The sequence below is a fragment of the Erpetoichthys calabaricus genome, assembly GCF_900747795.2.
Source record: "Erpetoichthys calabaricus chromosome 1 unlocalized genomic scaffold, fErpCal1.3 SUPER_1_unloc_22, whole genome shotgun sequence".
NCBI classification, from domain to species: domain Eukaryota; kingdom Metazoa; phylum Chordata; class Cladistia; order Polypteriformes; family Polypteridae; genus Erpetoichthys; species Erpetoichthys calabaricus.
The window spans coordinates 4,589,562-4,609,746 of NW_026261588.1; the positions used below are offsets into that span (position 1 = coordinate 4,589,562).

At 44.9% G+C, this 20,185-nt stretch overlaps 1 protein-coding gene across 49 annotated transcripts in view; it reads left to right on the top strand.

The window, feature by feature from the left end:
* The window catches only part of LOC114645182 (NACHT, LRR and PYD domains-containing protein 3-like), a 913,740-nt gene extending 894,797 nt beyond the window's left edge, over positions 1–18,943 (top strand). For 33 of the 49 annotated variants that reach the window (XM_051921677.1, XM_051921685.1, XM_051921683.1 and 30 more), the window contains 4 exons: positions 5,810–5,983; positions 8,987–9,163; positions 15,830–16,003; positions 17,499–18,943. In XM_051921677.1, coding sequence (XP_051777637.1) covers positions 5,810–5,983; positions 8,987–9,163; positions 15,830–16,003; positions 17,499–17,598 — 625 coding nt within the window. In that variant the 3' untranslated portion in view covers positions 17,599–18,943. Of the gene's footprint in view, positions 1–5,809; positions 5,984–8,986; positions 9,164–15,829; positions 16,265–16,299; positions 16,594–17,498 lie in introns of those variants that run through there. The other 16 variants (XM_051921682.1, XM_051921699.1, XM_051921710.1 and 13 more) reach the window with 9 other exon arrangements.
* Positions 18,944–20,185: the final 1,242 nt, after the last annotated feature.

Here is a 20,185-nt window from a genome sequence, read left to right on the forward strand (position 1 = left end):
TACTGAGACCACCATTAGTGTAGAGGAATACAAGAGAGGTGAAAGAACTGACATGAGTGGACCTGTGGATGAGGACAACATGTTAGACAGACAGCCATTGACTTTCACTCTTCAGTTCTTGTCTCTTAAAAAGTCAATCAGCCATCCTACCAAACTGAAGTCGAAATTAAATTCTTTAATAAGTCTCTGAGTAAGAAGGTGAGGCTGAAAGGTGTTAAAGGCTGAGGAGAAGTCTACAAACAGGAGCCTCACATGAGTCTTGGTGATCTACAAGGGGTCTTACAAGAGATGAAGCAAAGTGACATAAGAACAGAAGACATTTGACAAACGAAAGGAGACCATTTAGTCCATTGAGGCTGTTTGTTTAGCTAATAGCTAAGCTGTCCAAATAGCTCATGGAGATTCTTCTTAAAGGTCCTCAAGGCTTCTGTTTCAACTCCATGTCTCAGTAGTTTGTTTCAGAGTCCCATAACTCTTTGTGTAAAAACTTCTTCCTATTCTTTAAGAGGACATCACTTCCTCTTAAATTTCAGTGATGTCCTCAAGTATGAGATCCACCCTTAACTAGAAAGAATTCTGCTGGATCTCCTTTACCGATGCCTTTGAGGATTTTAAATACCTGGATGAGGTCCTCACACCTTATCCTCTGCTCAGACTAAGCAGGTTGAATTCTCTGAGTCTGTCACAGTAGGAAATGTCCTTCAGTCCCATGATGCACTTGGCTGCTATCCTCTGCACAGCTTCAAGTGCTGCTATGTCGTTCTTGTACTGTGGTGACCAGAACTGCACACAGAACTCCAGATGTGATCTTACTAGTGCATTATATAGCTTGAGCACAACATCACTTGACTTGAATTTGACAGTTTTTATGATGTAACCTAACATTTCATTTGGCTTTTTCATTGCTCCTGTACATTATTTAGTCAATGAAAATGTTGTGTCAGTATAAACCCCGAAATGCTTTTCAGAGGTGTCTTCCTGAAGGTCAATGTCTCCCATCTTGTATTTATAATTGATGTTCCTTTTGCCCACGTGTTGCACTTTGCACCTCTTAAAAACTCAATTTTCCAGGTGATCTCCCAGTTCTGGAGCTTGTCCAGGTATTTTAAAATTAGGGTTCTTTTTGCTGCCTCCTCAGTGTCTGCCATCCCTCCAATTTTAGTGTCACCTGTGAATTTCACAAGTTTCCTAACTATACCAGAATCAATGTCATGGATATAAATCAGAAAAAGTAATGAGGGTCCAAGGACAGAACCCTGAAGGACTCCACTGATGACCTCACTCCATTCTCCTCATCTCTATATTCTTTGTCTCCTGCCGGATAACTAACTAGAGATCCAGTTTTGTAGGTTACCTCTGATGCTTACTGCTTCTAGTTTCAGAATTAATCTTTGGTGTGGGCAGACTGAGTCAAAGGCTTTTTGAAAGTCTACATGAATTATGTTGTGGGATTTGTTTTGTCAATTATTCCAATTGGTTCCTCCAAAAAATCTAAAAGATTGGCTTGGCAGGACCTTCCTCTCATAAACCCATGTAGGCTGTTATTTAGTATATTATTTTCACTTAAGTAATTTTTAAATGTATTTCTTAGTTTGGTTTCCATAATTTAATTTTGCATGGCACAGAAGTAAGACTAACTGGTCTGTAATTAACTAGGATCCATTTTGTCCCCTTTCTTGAAGATTGGAGTCACATTTGCACATTTCCAGTCCTCTAGTGTTTCTCCTTCCTGAAGTGACTGCTCAGATCTGCCTAATAAGAGTTTAGAGACGACGTCTTTCATTTCTTTCCATACAATTGGTGAGATCCCATCAGGTCGAGGGGTTTTATTAGCCTTCAACAAACTGAAAGCTTGAAACACGACTGACTCTTCTTTTATAAAATCTATGAACTCAGACTTTGTTTTTACTTCTACACGAGGCGTTCTACTTGTTTCTTCCTTTATAAAAGCTTGGGTGAAATATTTGTTCAGTTCATTTGCTGTTTTAATGTCATTTTCAATGATTTCTCCATTCATGTCCCTAAAATTTCTTAAATTCTTTTTAATTGTCTGTTTACTGGAGTTGAGCTAAAAAAAGTGCTTGTTGTTTGTTTTGGCTTCTTTAGTAATTTTTATTTCAGTTTCTTTTTTGATGTTTCAAATCTCTTGCTGCAGTGTCTGGTATTCCTCTATGTCACAATCTCTCTGTCTGTTTCTGGTTTGTTTGTTTTTATTTTTGATTTTCTGGTACCGTGATCTTTCCAGTTTTAATCTTTTTATTATTCTCCTGTTTATTGATTTTGGCTCATTTGAAGTCCTTTTGATTTATTGGTTTTCGAAATGAACACTTTTTGAGTCCGGATTAGAAGATCTCTGAAGAGACATCAACTGTCATTTAGAGTTGCTGAGGTTTTGCTTTTCCGTTTGATGTTTTGTAGATATAAACTCCGGCATGGGAGGAGTTTGGGGAGGCCATGGAGAAAGACTTTCGGACGGCATCGAGGAGATTCTGGTCCACTGTCCGGCGTCTCAGGAGGGGGAAGCAGTGCAGTGTCAACACTGTATATGGTGGGGATGGTGCGCTGCTGACCTCGACTCGGGACGTTGTGGGTCGGTGGGGGGAGTACTTCGAAGACCTCCTCAATCCCACTAACATGCCTTCCAATGTGGAAGCAGAGCCTGGGGACTCGGAGGTGGGCTCCCCAATCTCTGGAGGTCACCGAGGTGGTCAAAAAACTCCTTGGTGGCAGGGCCCCAGGGGTGGATGAGATACGCCCGGAGTTCCTCAAGGCTCTGGATGTTGTAGGACTGTCTTGGTTGACATGCCTCTGCAACATCACATGGACATCAGGGACAGTGCCTCTGGATTGGCAGACCGGGGTGGTGGTCCCCCTCTTTAAGAAAGGGGACCGGAGGGGGTGTTCCAACTACAGAGGGATCACACTCCTCAGCCTCCCTGGAAAAGTCTATTCGGGGGTTCTGGAGAGGAGGGTCCGTTGGATAGTCGAGCCTCAGATTCAGGAGGAACAGTGTGATTTTCGTCCTGGTCGCGGAACAGTGGACCAGCTCTATACCCTTAGCAGGGTCCTAGAGGGTGCATGGGAGTTTGCCCAACCAGTCTACATGTGTTTTGTGGACTTGGAAAAGGCATTCGACCTTGTCCCTCGGGGAATCCTGTGGCGGGTACTCCAAGAGTATGGGGTACTGGACCCCCCTGATAAGGGCTGTTCAGTCCCTGTACGATCGGTGCCAGAGCTTGGTCCGCATTGCCGGCAGTAAGTCGAACCCGTTTCCAGTGAGAGTTGGACTCTGCCAGGGCTGCCCTTTGTCACTGATTCTGTTCATAACTTTTATGGACAGAATTTCTAGGTGCAGCCAGGGTGTTGAGGGGGTCTGGTTTGGTGGACTCAGGATTGGGTCACTGCTTTTTGCAGATGATGTTGTCCTGTTTGCTTCATCAGGCCATGATCTTCAGCTCTCTCTGGATCGGTTCGCAGCCGAGTGTGAAGCGGCTGGGATGGGAATCAGCACCTCCAATCCGAGACCATGGTCCTCAGCCGGAAAAGGGTGGAGTGCCCTCTCAGGGGTTGGTAGCGAGATCCTGCCCCAAGTGGAGGAGTTCAAGTATCTCGGGGTCTTGTTCACGAGTGAGGGAAGAATGGAGCGTGAGATGGACAGACAGGCGGATCGGTGGGCTCTGCATCGGTCTGTCGTGGTGAAAAAGGAGCTGAGCCACAAGGCAAAACACTCAACGTACCAGTCGATCTATGTTCCTACCCTCACCTATGGTCATGAGCTATGAGTAGTGACCGAAAGAACAAGATCGCGCGGCTGAAATGAGTTTCCTCCGCAGGGTGTCTGGGCTCTCCCTTAAAGATAGGATGAGAAGCTCAGTCATCCGGGAGGGGGCTCAGAGTAGAGCCGCTGCTCCTCCGCATCGAGAGGAGTCAGATGAGGTGGCTCGGGCATCTGATCAGGATGCCTCCTGGATGCCTCCCTGGTGAGGTGTTCCGGGCACGTCTAACCGGGAGGAGGCCCCGGGGGAAGACCCAGGACACGCTGGAGGGACTATGTCTCTCGGCTGGCCTGGGAACGCCTTGGGATTCTCCCTGAAGAGCTAGAAGAAGTGGCCCGGGGAGAGGGAAGTCTGGGCATCTCTGCTCAAGCTGCTGCCCCCACAACCCGACCTCGGATAAGCGGAAGAGGATGGATGGATGGATGGATGGATGGAAGGATGTTTTGTAGATACGTCCTCATCTCCATAAAGTCTGCTTTCCTCAAGTTAGAGGTCTCTGTTTTGGTGTACATTTGTGAGTTTACAAAGATTGTCTCACATTTGACCATATTGTGATCACTGCTGTTTAAAGTATCAGTAACATCTGTTCTTGTTTCTCTGTCTTTATTGTTTGAGAAGATGAGATATTGACAGGCATCGCCACACGTTGGGCTTGAGACAGCCATTTGCCATCTGCACCACTTCAAATCAGTGCAGGAGTCCAACAGAAGATCTCAGTCTGGACAATGAAAGCAGCCTTAGAGACTTTGGATTGAATCTTCACTCCAGACCTTCACTGTCTACTTGTGGACTTTTAAATTCCTAAAGAAAGTGTTGAATGTCAGAAATAGTGTGGAGTATTTTACAAGAGTGCTGCTGAATTACAAACAAAGTGTAAATCAGAAAATGTGTTTGTGCTTTTGGTACCTTTGTTTAAGGCCTGGTGACAAAGGTTAGGCTTCTGATGCTTTGGTCTGAGTGTTCACTTTCAGCGTGTCGACTAAAGCCGTGATAATCGTCTCTGTTGACATCGATGGGTGAGCCTTAGGATGAATACAAACAACGGTGACAAATATTTGTGGAAATTCTCTGGACGAGTGACACGCTGAGCAGCTCAATGTCCTCAGAGCTCACTGCTTTTCTGACTGTTACTGATTGAGACCCCCATTTATATACAGACGCCACCAGGCCCTTTACCTGTGATGATGACATCTCAATGATGAGCTCAGTAACACTGATGGACTCAGACAGCCACGTCTCCATAATGCAGGCTTCTCTGTATTCTGTCTGAACACAAGCTTTAGTTTGTAATTCATCAAGTTGATTACGTAAGGACTGCACAGTCGCCATTATTACAGTCCAAGTAGAATGTGTTGGGTTACCTGTTACCTCAAACGAGCCCCTCCAGATCTGCCCCATTTCAGGGTCCTCCGCTTGTCACCTTCATAAGACTCATCCTGTCTCTTCAAAACAGAAAGTTCTGGAAACAGCTCTGGTCTGTGTCTGCACTCGTCAGGTACATTTGCAGTAGACACAAATAAAAGCAGAGACTCCATAACACTTCAGTGACACATATATTCCTTTATTCCTGTTCAGAAAATGAACCCATCATTAAAAATTAATCACAACAAATTAAAAAAACTTCAACAAAGACAAACATACCTGCTGCTGGTCACCACTAGAGCTGCCAGTGCTGAGTGGTAAACGACAGACAAGAATTCCAGTTTGTCATCCTCACCCCACGGTCACCTGTGACAAGTCCATCTGGTCATACGAGTGCAGGACGCCATCAGTCTCATGTCTGTGACGTTCTTATCCAGTGTTGATGTCCACATGTCAGTCTGAATGACTTGGCACCAGTCACTCCAGCGTGAAGGCAGGAGACCCTGTCAGGTATATAGCGCCTTACTTTATATGAATGGCAGTGGTCTCGTGTTCACACTGCACTTCAGTGAAAAGTCAGAATACAAGTGGCCATTGAACCTTTGTGTTGTGAGTCCTTCTGTCTGTCTGTCTCTCCTCACGTCCACACTTCTCTCTCTTCTTCTCCACAGCCTGTCTGATTGTCGTCTCACCTCCAGATGTTGCTCAGCTCTCTCCTCAGCTCTTTGTGCTCCACACTTACGACTGACTGAACTAAACTTGAGCAGCAACAACATGGAGGATTCAGGAGTGGATCAGCTGTGTGAGGGGCTGAGGAGTGAAAACTGCAAATTAGAGAAACTGGAGTAAGTGAACAACAAGTGTGTGTGTGTGTGTGTCTCGTATATTTTATTTCTTGTCACATTATCGCTCTGACTTTTCTACTCCCACAACACAAACGCTGTGTTTAATCAGGACATACTGCAGTGTCCCCTATGGACAGACAGATGGATGTGAGGAGACACAACTGCAGATTCCTTTTAATAATTTAATAATTTAATTTTTTTTTTTTTGGTGTAAATATGTTTCATCTAACTGCCTTACCTTAACCTTTCTTATTTCTATTTGTCTGTTTATTTCATTCTGTCTGTTACCTGTTATTAGATGCAACTGAGAAGGCAAATTTCATGTTTTCCTGTGTAAACATGACTAAATAAAGAAACCTAAACCTAAACCTAAACCTAACCTAATAATTCAATTCATAAAGACAGCATTGTGACCCTGAGCCCCTCCACCACACTGGTCACTCTCCTCGTCCTCTCTGTCCAGACTGTTGTTTTATTTCTTGTCCCACAAGCTCACACTGTCCATTCTTTATTTTAATCTCGTACTTGTTCCTGTCCTCCATTGTCACTTTCCCACTTACACTCCTTTGATGTCCTCAGTAAAGTTTGTTAAAGTTGTTTTGAAATATCTGGAAATGTATTTCACATATCTTAAATTGTATTGTAGATAGCTGAAAATGCTATTCAGATACCCCAAAATAAGTTAATGTCTTTGTAAAGCTATCTCAAATTATATTTGAGATATCTTGAAATACATTCTAAGATATCTCATGTGAAGCAGAGACCCATTTAAAGATATAATGAAATTAATTTGTGATGTCTAAAATGTATTTTTGGTGTTTCAAATAAAAGCGAATTTCGAGATATCTTAAATGCTTTTTAATATCTTAATTATGTTTTGAGATATCTTAAAATAACTTCCCATATGGCAAGCCATATGAACAGTTCGAGATATCTGGAAGTGCATTTTAGATATCTCAAAGTGAATTAAGGATATATGGAAATGCATATATTTCATGATATCTGGAATGCTTTTTGAGATATCTTAAATAATTTTCAAGATATCTTGAAATTATATGCTGCACATTTTGAAATATCTTGAAATAAGTTCCTGTCAATTTTGAGATCACTGAGATACATTTTGAGAAACCTTAAAATACGTCCACAGGCATTTTAATATATCTGAAAGACATTTTCAGATATCTCAATATATCTTTCTATGTATTTCAGCTCACGCTGAATAAGTATGCACCTTATAGTCTATGATAAACAGAGACATAGGTATATATGATATTTGGTATTATTCATTTTATGACCTGTATAGTACATTTCGGAAAACATTGTGGCACGGATGCAACATTATTCATATTATTTATATTCATTCGCACGACTTCTTGCGTTTGTAATCAGTGACCGCGTTTTTTTTTTTTTCGATCTTGCCCATGCAGCCTCCACATTTTGGTGTACGGTGCTGTTTCTTTTGTACTCCAGGACATGCAGAGGAAAGAATAATACAGAGGGGTCAGTTCAGTGCTATATGCAATCACATTCAAATGTTAACGGTTCACACACACACAAGGACCGCCCTTCCTATATATATAAAACGGATGTAATTAAGGACAATACATGTAATTCAAACAGACAATACTGGTCTACTTATATGGTGACTCCAGGACTGACCTGCACAAGTTGCTTTGTAATGTCGGAGCACCAACTGGGTGTCCCCGTTTAATGAAGTAACATGAAACAAAACTGAATACGATTGCCCCGACAAAACACCCCTTTTCAGCCCAATAGACAAATTTCCTTTTCAGTTGTATAAACACAAAGGCGCTTGCTTTATGTTGAGTTTGCGGGCCCAACAGCAGACTCTATCCTCTGTGGGGGTCAGCAGGTTTTCACGAACCCCACCCAGAAGGACAGGAGCAGCTCTGGGCACTGCGGCTGAGTCAGTTCCCCTCATTTGGTTTCCTCTCAGAGCTGCAGGTGGATAAGGAGAGACGGTCAGTGTGAGCGCCCCCTCTCGTCTCAGACTGGTATCACTTACCGCAGCAGAGACAGGATGATAATCTCCAGGCACACATGCGGGACAATATATATGTTACCGGCAATATATGAAAAGCAGATGTCACGCACTTGCAGCTAGGGGGCCGCGGAAAGACCCGATGAGCAGCGTACAACAGTCTGCCAGGGGATGGAGACGGGGCACTAACCTTTCTTTCTCTTGTTCCTGCAGAAAGCCAGACGCAACACTGCTTTAAACGTTCTCAGGATGCCATTTAATCCACCCGTAGCCACTTCCGCATTTCCATACCTTCCTCTGGCCTGACTTGATGACATCATCTACCCATAAAACACCTCAGTTCCTCCCAGCATTCCAGTCACCAGCTTCCAGTCCCACCTTATTTATGTTCCCCTCTGCGAAGGGATGATGTTCTTGGTTGGACGCATGTTTGAGCGTATAATAATTTTGAGTTATAGTTTTGACAGTATACAGGGCTGGAAACCCCAACTCTTTATGCGTGTCTTGACTCTTATTTGCACAGGCAATACATAGAATTCCTGGCATTTTGGGGCACAGTATGAAACATCCGAATTATTTTAATATTATATATACTTTCCCTAGGCATTGTATGTAATTGTTTTCTAGTCACCACTAGAGCTGCCAGTCCTGAGTGGTACACAACAGTGGTGTCACCCTCACCCCGTGGTCACCTGTGACAAGTCCATCTGGTCACATGAGCACAGGACGCCATCAGTCTCATGTCTGTGACGTTCTCATCCAGTGTTGATGTCCACATGTCAGTCTGAACGACTTGGTACCAGTCAGTCCAGCGTGAAGGCGGGAGACCCTGTCAGGTATATAGCGCCTTACTTTATAAGAATGGCAGTGGTCTCGTGTTCACACTGCACCTCAGTGAAAAGTCAGAATACAAGTGGCCATTGAACCTTTGTGTTGTGTGTCCTTCTGTCTGTCTGTCTGTCTCTCCTCATGTCCTCACTTCTCTCTCTTCTTTTCCATAGCCTGTCCTCATGTCATCTCACCTCCAGATGTTCCTCAGCTCTCTCCTCAGCTCTTTCTGCTCCACACTCACGACTGACTGAACTGAACCTGAGTGACAACATCAACATGGAGGACTCAGGAGTGGATCAGCTGTGTGAGGGGCTGAAGAGTGAAAACTGCAAATTAGAGAAACTGAAGTAAGTGAACAACAAGTGTGTGTGTGTGTGTGTGTGTGTCATGAATTTTATTTCTTGTCACATTACAGCTCCGACCTTTCCACTCCCTCAACACAAATGCTGTGTTTAATCAGAACAGACTGGAAGTGACCGCCATTATAGCCAAGTGGACTGAACAGGCCGACATCATTCTACAAGACATGACCCCCAGGTCTACACACGACATCGACATATATCTGTCAGTGGGCTTAGTGACCGACAGGTGGACACACACATCTTGTGCAGTAGACGTCAGAGACACTGAGAGGATTCTGGGAAGGTGACCTCAGTGGGCGTGTCAGTGAGATACTCCAGTGTGAGGAGTGGCGCCCTCTTGTGTTTGTAACTCACACTTGTGCCTCTTGTAGGACATTAAAACAAGAATCTCACCACATGATAAGTGTAGGCTGTCACATGACTTTCTCAATAATCCGGTATATAGCGCCTTTTTGATATTTTTATACACACATGGTCTTCACTGATAACTTGGGATTAATAAAGTATCTATCTATCTATCTATCTATCTATCTATCTATCTATCTATCTATCTATCTATCTATCTATCTATCTATCTATCTATCTATCTATCACAGGTCCAAACCCTCTGCCTCACAAATCCTTCTTTTGTCATTTCACTCAGTCAGGGTCTTCCTCAATGCCAGCAGACAATCAAACAGTCGACTGGAGATGTGAATAATTTGACGTCACTAAGGACACCTGTCACACTAGTCCTGTGCTCCACTGGTCACTCTGGTCACTGAGTGATTCTCTTTACTACTAAATACAAAGCTGTGTGGTGACACATTTCAGGGGTCAGTGGTTGTGTGCAGGTTTTTAAATTAAAATGGTGGACTCAGAGGGGCGTAGGTGGATGTGGTAGTGTGGGGGAGCAGAGCGGCCCTGGAGTGTTGGTGGTGAATTGGCGGAGCACACTTTACACCTGCAGACATTTGTGGTTCAGCCAGTGTCCTCATTAGTGTTCTGGTGTGTGGAATTAGACACCTGCATCCCTGTGAGATTAAAATGAGAAAAATGAAGAGATGAGAAATAAAGTAAATACATGCAGAATCATGGCTGAGCTGATGCAGTGGAGTGGAGGTCAAAAAGTGCCCGTGAGAAGAGTGAGCACATGGAGTTCAAGAGGCAAGGTTGAAACCTATTGTGTGCTGATGGCCAAGGGATGGCGACAGAATAAAGGAGAACAACTCGCAAGGTACCCTGCAGAAGGCCATGGGATGTTGTTGGGAACATGAGCAGAGTTTGGGGTCCTCAGTGGTGACGAGTTAAGGTGACTGGGGCAGAAGCCGATGTGAAGGATAACTGCTCTTGCTGGTGGTCTCTCCTCTTGGTAAGGAGATCTTAAATGGTAAGCAGAGGAGACATCAGTTTTAGAAGGTGGCACAGAAGCTCTTGGTGATTTTATTGGACTGATCCTCCAGTGATTTTCCCCTCATTTTTATTTGTGGATTATTTATTAACTGTTTACTGTGATTTTAATCTCCACAAAAGAACACTGTTTGTATCGGGGGACGTACGTTTGTTTATTTGTTTTGGGTTTGTTTACGTCTTTATTGAAGACACACTGCACTTTATTTTGGTTTGAACACTTTGTTTTGTTTTATAATCAGATTACTAAGCACTTAGTCATCTAGTCTTAGATAGATAGATAGTGTGAAAGGGTACGCCCCGGACACAGACAGGTAGACACGTTTCCAGCCATCACCACACGTTTATTTACACTATATACAAGTCTCTAAGTGCACCAAATCACAAACCCCCACAGTCTCCCAAAGTCCAGGCTCCTTCACTAGCCTCTTCTCTTCCTCTCTCTTCACACACTCCAGGCCTCTCCTTGCCGCCTCCTCTCCGACCTCGTCTACCTCCTCACCCGACTCCAGCTTTGATTGCAGGGAGGAGGACAGATGTCTCTCGGCGGCAGGCCGACACCTTCCAGTCTAGGGTCCAGTCTTAAAGAATAAACAGAAAAACAGGGGACGGAGACGTTGCCCTGTCACGGCCACTCGGCACGCTTCACCCATGTGTGGGCCAACGCTCTCCGCTCCGACCGGCACCCCAATGCTCCTATCTTCGGCCTCACCATCCGAAACCTGCGATTTCCTCACCACAGGACCCCCAACTGGAGCACACTCACGTTTCGCCTCCCAGTCTGCGGTTTTTCCCCCTGCCTCGGTAGAGGGCGGCCCTTCGTGGGACGTGTGCACCCAGCAACATGTCCTCCCGTATCGGAGGAGCCAGCGTTCTTTCTCCGACTCCTCCTCTTACTTTGGGATGCCACGGCGGTTCGAGACTGCCTATCATAAAAGGACAGACCCTGCCCCGCCGGCGTCCGTAGCTTTACGGGGGCGGTCCTACTCACCGTCCCCGCTGTGCTCCCCCGGTCAGAAGGTCCAGTGCCGCGCCGTTCCTCTCTTGCCAGCGGCGCTTGTGCTGGCAGGCCCGCCGTCCCTCCTGATCCTTGTGTCTACGCCCGGAGGGCACATCGCTCGGGTGGCAGCAATCCTATCAGCAGAAGGCATTCCTCCAGCTGCTGCAGGATCGCTGCCAAGGAGAGAAAGTCAGTCGACGGTGTGCTTACCTGATCAGTAGCGCCACTTGCCGACTGCTTTCTATGGGCCTTTTCCTCCGGCCCATTCGGGTTTCTGGCTGGCACGGGATGGACATTCCCTGATCCCGCCTCCATCCAATCGCTGGCGGGCACACAGGACACACTATCCAAGCCCGTGCCTATTGAAAGGAGGGACTTCCGGTCGGCAGCCATCTCGTCCTGCTTCCTCACACGGGGACGAGATCCCGGGCAACTCCGCGGCTGCTGCGGCTGTCCTAGCTGCAGCCTCTCCTTCTCGGCAGCTCCCATTGCTGCTGCCACGTCTGTGAACCGCCCCGAAACATTAAGTCCAACAGCGGACCGCTAATGGTCCGCGACACTACATTTCCCTGCGGGGCTGGGTGCACGCCACCCCTGTGGCATGTGGGTGAGCTCCCCTGCTGTGCCGGGCCTTCCACAGACAATTTAAACAATACAGGTCCCCACCTTGACCCAGGTGGAGCATCCTGCCGACTACGCCACTGTGAAAGGGTACGCCCCAGACACAGACAGGCAGACACGTTTCCAGCCATCACTACACGTTTATTTACACTATATACAATACAAGTCTCTAAGTGCACCAAATCACAAACCCCCACAGTCTCCCAAAGTCCAGGCTCCTTCACTAACCTCTTCTCTTCCTCTCTCTTCACACACTCCAGGCCTCTCCTTGCCGCCTCCTCTCCGACCTCGTCTACCTCCTCACCCGACTCCAGCCTTGATAGATAGATAGATAGATAGATAGATAGATAGATAGATAGATAGATAGATAGATAGATAGATAGATAGATAGATAGATAGATAGATAGATAGATAGATAGATAGAAGGCACTATATGATAGATAGATAGATAGATAGATAGATAGATAGATAGATAGATAGATAGATAGATAGATAGATAGATAGATAGATAGATAGATAGATAGATAGATAGATAGATAGATAGATATTTGATCCTGATTCAAGTACCCATAGCAGCCAAGAATTATACCAAGTTAATACAGACATTCACTTACACACTAAACAAATAACAAATACTGTATAAATAACACAATCACAGTACACTGAGTTTGTAATCTTACAGTCCAGTTTAGGTAATGTAGATGGTGCAGACAGTAATGTCAGTGCAGTGAGAATTGTGCAAATAATGACTACTACCAAAGTGACAAGTGGCATCTGATATTAAAGTGACAAATACTAAAGTGACTTAACATTAAAGTAAAATAAAATAAAGTGACATGGCTTATGCTGATAGGATGACATGTTTAAAGTGATCCACAACAAATGTAGTGACCAGATAGTGAGATATCGGATGTGGTGCACAGCTAATACAGCTTATGTGCTGAGAAGGAGCATCAGGCCCCAAACTCAACCACCGCCCACCACTGCTAGGAAGAGTTAATGGCTCTGGACAAAAGATCTCTTGTATCTGTCAGTATTGCAGTTTTATGATAGCAGCCTACTGCTAAACAAACTCCTGTGATTAATCATGGTGGTGTATAGTGGGTGATGTCCATTGTCCATAATAGACAGCAATTTGCATAGTGTCCCTGTTTCTGTCACCGTCACCAGAGTCCTATTCCATGCCAACCACAGACCCTGTTCACCAGCTCAGCTTGTCAATACACTCAGCATCTCTCTTCTTCAAGCTAACAGCACACCACAGTGTAGAAGAGAGTACTAGCAACCACTGACTGATAGAACATCTGCAGGAGTTTCTTACATTCGTATGTTAAAGGAGCTCAGCGTCCTCAGAAAACAGAGCCAGCTTTGTCCCTTCCTGCACAGAGCCTTTGTCTCCTCTGACCAGTCCAGCCTGTCATCCAACTACACTATAAGGTATTTATAGGTCTTGACCCACTGCGCATCAACCCCTTCAATGCAGACAGGTTTTAGTGGTGGACTAGACCTACAGTAGTCCACGTCCATCTCCTTAGTTTTGGAAGTGATCAACAGCAGTTGGTATGACTGACACCATCCCACAAATCACTCACTAGACCCCTGTACTCTTCCTCCTGTTCACCTCTGACACCATACAATGTCAGTGTCATCTGAGAACTTCTGCATGTGGCATGTCCCTGAGTTGTAACTAAAGTCTGATGTGTTCAGGATGAAGAGAAAAGGGGAAAGAAAAGTCCACTGTGATCTCCTGTGCTACTGATTACAGTCTGTGATGTGCAGTTCTCAATTCTGACAAACTGAGGTCTACCAGTGAGGTAATCTGTAAACTAGTTCACTAGTTTTGAGTCCAGTCCAATACTGGACAGCTTGACCCTCAGTAGGATGGCCTGGATGGTGGTGAAGTTGTAGGAAAAGTCAAAGAACATGGCCTACAAAGCACTACATCCTTTGTCCACGTGCAAGTGGTTTCGGTGGAGAAGGTAGAGAATGGCATCATCCACACCCACCTTCTCTTGATAGGCAAAGTGCGGGGGGTCTAGGAGATAAAGAAGTAGTCACTCCAAGGTTTTCCTGATATGGGAGGTTAAGGTCATGGGCGTGAAGTCATTGAATTCACCAGATCTCACTTTCTTGGGAACTGGGATGAGACATGAGGTTTTCCACAGTGTGAGGACCCCCCCATTCACAGGCTCAGGTTGAAGATCTGCTGATGGGGTTCTGCCAATTTAACAGCACAGGCCCTCAGAAGTCTTGGGCACACCTTATCTGGGCCAGTTGTCTTCCTGGGATGCAGCCTCCTCAGTTCTCCTCTAACCTCATCAGCAGTGATGGTGTGAGAAACCGGGATGGAGAAGAGCGGCACGTTTGGCACATTTTGATGTATACTGGCAGCTTTGGGGTGGGGTGGGTGAGTAGCTCCACATGGTCTCTGCTGTACAGCTGCTCCTTTCCTTATAAACTTATCAATGTGTGACTGATGGCCTTTGCTGTGCACTCATAATTTGAAACCAAGTCCATTGCTTTTAGCATTTTTAACATTTTGTTTGAATATTTCTAATATTATTAATAAAAGCTTATGAAGACCCCACAATCTTTATTCCACCCCCTTAATGTCCAGTGGCCTGTCCTGACTTTTATAAACAGACATCATTGAAAAGGCAGGACATAAAGAAATGAGCTGCTGTTGTGACAAATTCAGACTGTGAGGACACAAACATGTCACTCCTGTGACCCCCACACGTCCTATGAAGTCAGCTGATAAAGTGCTGAGGATTTCCTTTGTCATCATTTTTATCAGATCACTTATGGACAGAGCTGGGAATGGACAGCAGTGGTCAGCAATCATGGGGGTCTCTTCACAGTCCACTGGACTGGACTTTGGGACACTGACAGTCCATTTGAAGCTCGTCCTCTTGCTTTATTACAAATTAGTAGAAGGAATAAGAAAACTGAGCTCAACACCACTGAGGTGTTTAGTGCACAAAGGTCAGCTGGTCAAAGTCACCGGTCAGTATGTGAGGTCTGAGTGGCTGAGGACAGAAGTGTCACATGTCAGTCTTGTGCTCCATGTCCATCATGTCATCACTCCAAAAGTCAGGCCCAGTGTTTGTCCTTTTAAACCAACAGAGTGTCATCGTCATCATCTAATTACTGTGACGTGAGGAAAGTCCATCATGACAAATAGCTGAGTGTTAAGCTCTGCAGTGACCAGAATGTCTAACAGTTGTCTTTCCATGATGTCCTATAATCCGACAAAATATCCTGAATGACACAAAGAAATCCCACATTGTCACACCCCCATTGTCATTTTCTACAAGTCCATGTGGCCTCTCAAGTGCAGGACGCTGTCAGTCTCATTTCTTTGAGGTTCATGTCCAATATTAATGTCCGTGTGTCCGTTTCAATGACTTCTCACCTGTCAGTACAGCATGAAGGCAGGAGACCCTCTCAGGTGTTTGGTGTCTTACTTATAAGAACAGCGGTGGTCTCGGGTTCAAACAGGCTCAGTAAAAAGTAAAAATGCCAGCAGTCATTGTGCATTTGACCACTGTGGCCTTCTGTCTGTCTGTCTGTCTGTCTGTCTGTCTGTCTGTCTGTCTGTCCCTCCTCATGTCCTCACTTCTCTCTCTTTATCTCCACAGCCTGCATGACTGTGGTCTCACCTCCAGATGTTCTTCATCTCTCTCCTCAGTCTTCTCTTCTCCACACTCACAGCTGACTGAACTACACCTGAACTTCAACAAACTGGGAGATTTAGGAGCTCATCAGCTGTGTGAGGGTCTGCGGACCGCAAACTGTAAATTAGAGACACTGTGGTGAGTAAACAGGGTGAGGTGTGTGGGGTTATGAAGTCACAGCTGACGGCCTGATGGACGGACTGATCACAGGACACCACATGGACTGACTGAAGGAAGGAGAAGGACAGGCAGTGGGACGAGAAGGACAAAGAGCAGTGGACAAGTGGAGCTGGATGGAGTTGACAGACAGAGAGGACAACAAAGATAATGAGAGATGACAGAAGGAGAGCAACAAAGAGGAGGAGTGTGAGATGAGCTGAGAAAAGGAAGAGCAGAAAGGTGGACAGAAGGATGGACAAGGAGACAGGGAGGAGAGGTGACAGGATCAGGACAGCAGGCAGAGTGGACAGGAGGAGAGGGTGGACAGGGTTATGGGGGTCACTTGGAACTAACAAGACAGAGAAGAGCCAATGTCAGTGGACAGAGTGTTGAGGGGACAACAAGAAGAAACAAGAGGAGAGAAAATGAGAGAAGACAGGAGAGTGAGTAGGAGTGGGAAAGAAACTAATAAAGAGAAAGACTGAACATTAATTAAGAGAGCAGGACACAGAAAGTGACCACAGAGGGGTCAACACCATGTCACCTGGACAGACTACCTTCTGTTGTGATTGCTCTAACAGCACAATATAACAAAGGCCTCTAGAACAGCCCACCAAACAAATGTCACCCCCAGGCAGGCCCACCTCAGGCAAACAGGAGGCTTCAGGGCTGACCAGGCCTCAGAAAAGAGCTCAGGCTTTTAAATCAAAAAGAGTCTCAGAGGCGTGAAGTGAGTCTGACCAGAGGGAGAACCGTGAAAACTCCAGCTGGAGCAGAGACAAGTCCTCAAGTGGTCTTTATAAAAGACGAGGTTTATTAACAAAAGAGCCAAAGGGGCTGCCAAAGGCAATCCAAAGCTAACAACATTCAAAAAGCACAAACTGTAAGAGAATCTGAACTCAAGAGCCAAAGGTTCAAAGACAATAATCAGAATTAAAAACAAAAGAGCAAAATACTCACAAAGACCACCAATCACCAGAGCAGTCAAATGAGCCGCAGCCTTTAGAGAGTTGGGGGGCAGGTGGTCCTGCATCTTGGGATCAAACCACAAAATACAAGGAACGTGAGAGAACTGCAAGACACACAGAGAGATACTAAATAATAATGAAATAGAATAAAAATAACAGATAATACAGAATTAAACAAATAATAAATGAACAGAACAATGTTATAAAAACAATGGAAAACAATGAAGGATAAAAAAAAATAAAAACTGTCTGCAGGAGCCATGGAGGAACCCCGACCTGACTAGAACACCTTCACTGAGATGAGATGAAACCAAAAGGCCTTCAGAGGACGGTGACCTGACTGGACAGTGAACTGAGTGACCGGCAGGGTGACACACATGTCATGTGACTTAGGGACACTGAGGAGAATTCTGGGAAGTTGACCTGAGTGGGCGTGTCACTGTGATAGTACAGTGTGTGAGGTGGGGTCCTCTTATGTTTGTAACTCACACTTGTGTCCTTCACAGGCTGGTTGATAATGAGATCAGTGAGAGTGAGATGAAGAACCTAAGGTCACTACAGGAGGAGCTGAACAGGACTGGATGGCAGGTGGATATCAAGATATGAGAAGACAGGACATGCTGATCAACTGACCCTACTGACGGCGCCCCCTGTCCACTCTCTCTGAATTTTTTTCTAATCCCCTCAGCTCTCCTACACATTTAATAAACTCTCCATGTCTTCTTCTCAGCCTGTGTGCTTCTTCTTTAAACTCACTTGTGCTTCTCCACCCTGTCACCCTGAACTGCTCAACAAACTCCACAAGTTCAGACCAGAAACCCCTGAGTTTCACCACCCAGAGAACCACAGTGAGAATTATCATCTGAAACCAGTGTGGGTCCTAAAGTCCACCGAGGAGAGCAGCAGGAGTAAACACGGGTGGTCAGTCCAGTTGTAGGGTGATGGAGAGTGAGGCCAATCTGATGGTGGTCTGAGCAGAAACTTCCTAAACCTACTGCTCCTCAACATCATGTGGTGTTGTCTGAACCCGTGTCTGCTCCACTCCTTGTTCAATGCCTCATTTGCACACAATTCATGTCATCTTCTGTTTGTGACTGAACAGACTCTACCATGTGCTGGTTTGGACTTCTGTGACACTTTAACACACACAAGGCTCAGGTCTCTGTCTTCTTTGTCACTCCCTTATCGTCACTTCACTGTCACCTCCACTCGTGTCCTCTTTAGAAAGCAGTGGCCTGGACAAGTGAGCCATTTAAAAAGAAATGAGAGCAAAAGGAAAAGACGAGGAGAACTCATTCCTGTTGGTGTAGAAAGTGTGAGGGACTGGCGGCCCACCCAGGGTTGGCTCCAATGCCTGGTCTGAATGGGTTTGAGAAATGGAGGGAATGAGGACACCAAACACAACTGGAAAATAAGAGGGAGTGGAACTGGAATGAGAGTCCAATTACTGAGGGTTTGGATGATGGAGTGTGAGACCTCAGCGTGAAGCTGGACAAGGAGCAGAGTGTGGACAGATGGACTTAGAGTGTGACACTCTACCATTGTCCTCCTACTGCTTTAGTTCAGGATGGTATGATGGACACCTTTACCACATTCTCCATCCCCAGGCAGCCCCAGACAAGCCCCCTCTCTTCCTGCTGTATAACATGTGAGGGCGCCTTGTGCAGTGTGTGCTGAAGCAGTGAGAAGAAGACCCCTGAGCTGTCATGGAGGACCAGCTTTATCTTCTCACATTTGCTCCTTTCTGCTCTTCTGCTTTAACTGTGGAGATAAACTGCACCTGCTGACACTTTGAACTGCTGGGGTCTTTTTGCAAATTAACATTTTACTTCAGTTTGTTCAACATCGTCATATTCTTTAGTTTTGAATTTTCACAAGTAACCAGCTGACCAAACTATAGTGATTGTATGAATGTAGCATTTGGTTTTCAAAAAAATAAATAAAATAAAAACTTGTGATTTTCATGTTTGAATTTTGCCTTAAAACTTTAATTTGAATTCAGTGATTTAATTTAAAAATAAAATCCCCAGTCCAGTTGGTAGGACATCATAGAGTGCATTAGCGCCACCTACTGTACTGGAGTCTGCTGTAACTTTCAACAAAGAAAAACTAAATCATGAAGTCCAAAGCCTTTTGAAAACTCCAATAAGCCCTCAGGTTGGTCACTTTGTCTACGCTGTTTTAAAATAAGTGTCACCGTAAACTGCTGCTGTCCTAAAAATCTCAGTTTCTCAGATCAAATCTCCTCTCTGCTCCTGGTGCACAGCACAGCCCTCAATATACAGAATGTCCCGCTGTGTTAGATAAACGCGTTTTCTACAAACACTCGTGTCAAGCGTATTCAGTCTGAATAAAGAGCCATTCAGTCCAGCGTGTCTAAGATATAATCATGTTTTAATTCTTATCATTTCCTCCTTTCTCTTACTTCTCACACTCTTTTATTTCCCAACAGTCTCTCTGTTTCATGAGGACGTCTTCCTTTCTTTTCTTTATCTCAGCTCTGTGGCTGAACTGATTTTTTAATGATGGCTTTTTCTTCCACTTTTATTCAATGCTATCCCTCTCCATTTCTAATCTAAAGGTGTTTTCACACTCGTAGTCTGCTGGCTTTGTGTTGAATCAGCAGAAGATCAGTGACTTTCTTTCAGTCTCCAGTTAGTTCTGTTGAGATTCAGACTTTCAAGTGGACCACAAGTCACAATAAATGCCCTGTTGGTGTGCTGTGAACTTTCATTGGGCAGAAAAAAATCATCACGGAGTGTCGACAGGAGCTGATATTGTGCCCCACCGTATTTGCTGTGATGATGTGGTGTGTTTACAAAACACAGCTTTGTAAACAGATGGTGATGATTTGAGAACAACAAGAGGACATGACAGTGATGTGTGACTTCCTATAACACAGAAAGCACACATTTCATCTGGATGACTCCACAGAAGATGACGAGCTCTGATGAGGACATACAATGATGTGACCGCTTCAATGCCATGTTGACAGTGACACTACTACAAGTGATTACTCTCGACTAGCCTACTACATCAAGTCACATCTCTACTGTCTTTAAGGCTGTAAATATTTGTTAATAACGTTCACTTTGGGATGATAAATGCGACTCTTCAAAAGGTCAGTTCCCAGTGCATCCAGCAGTGCACTATTTAATTTACATTAAATCCCTCTAAAAATTACTCCATTTTT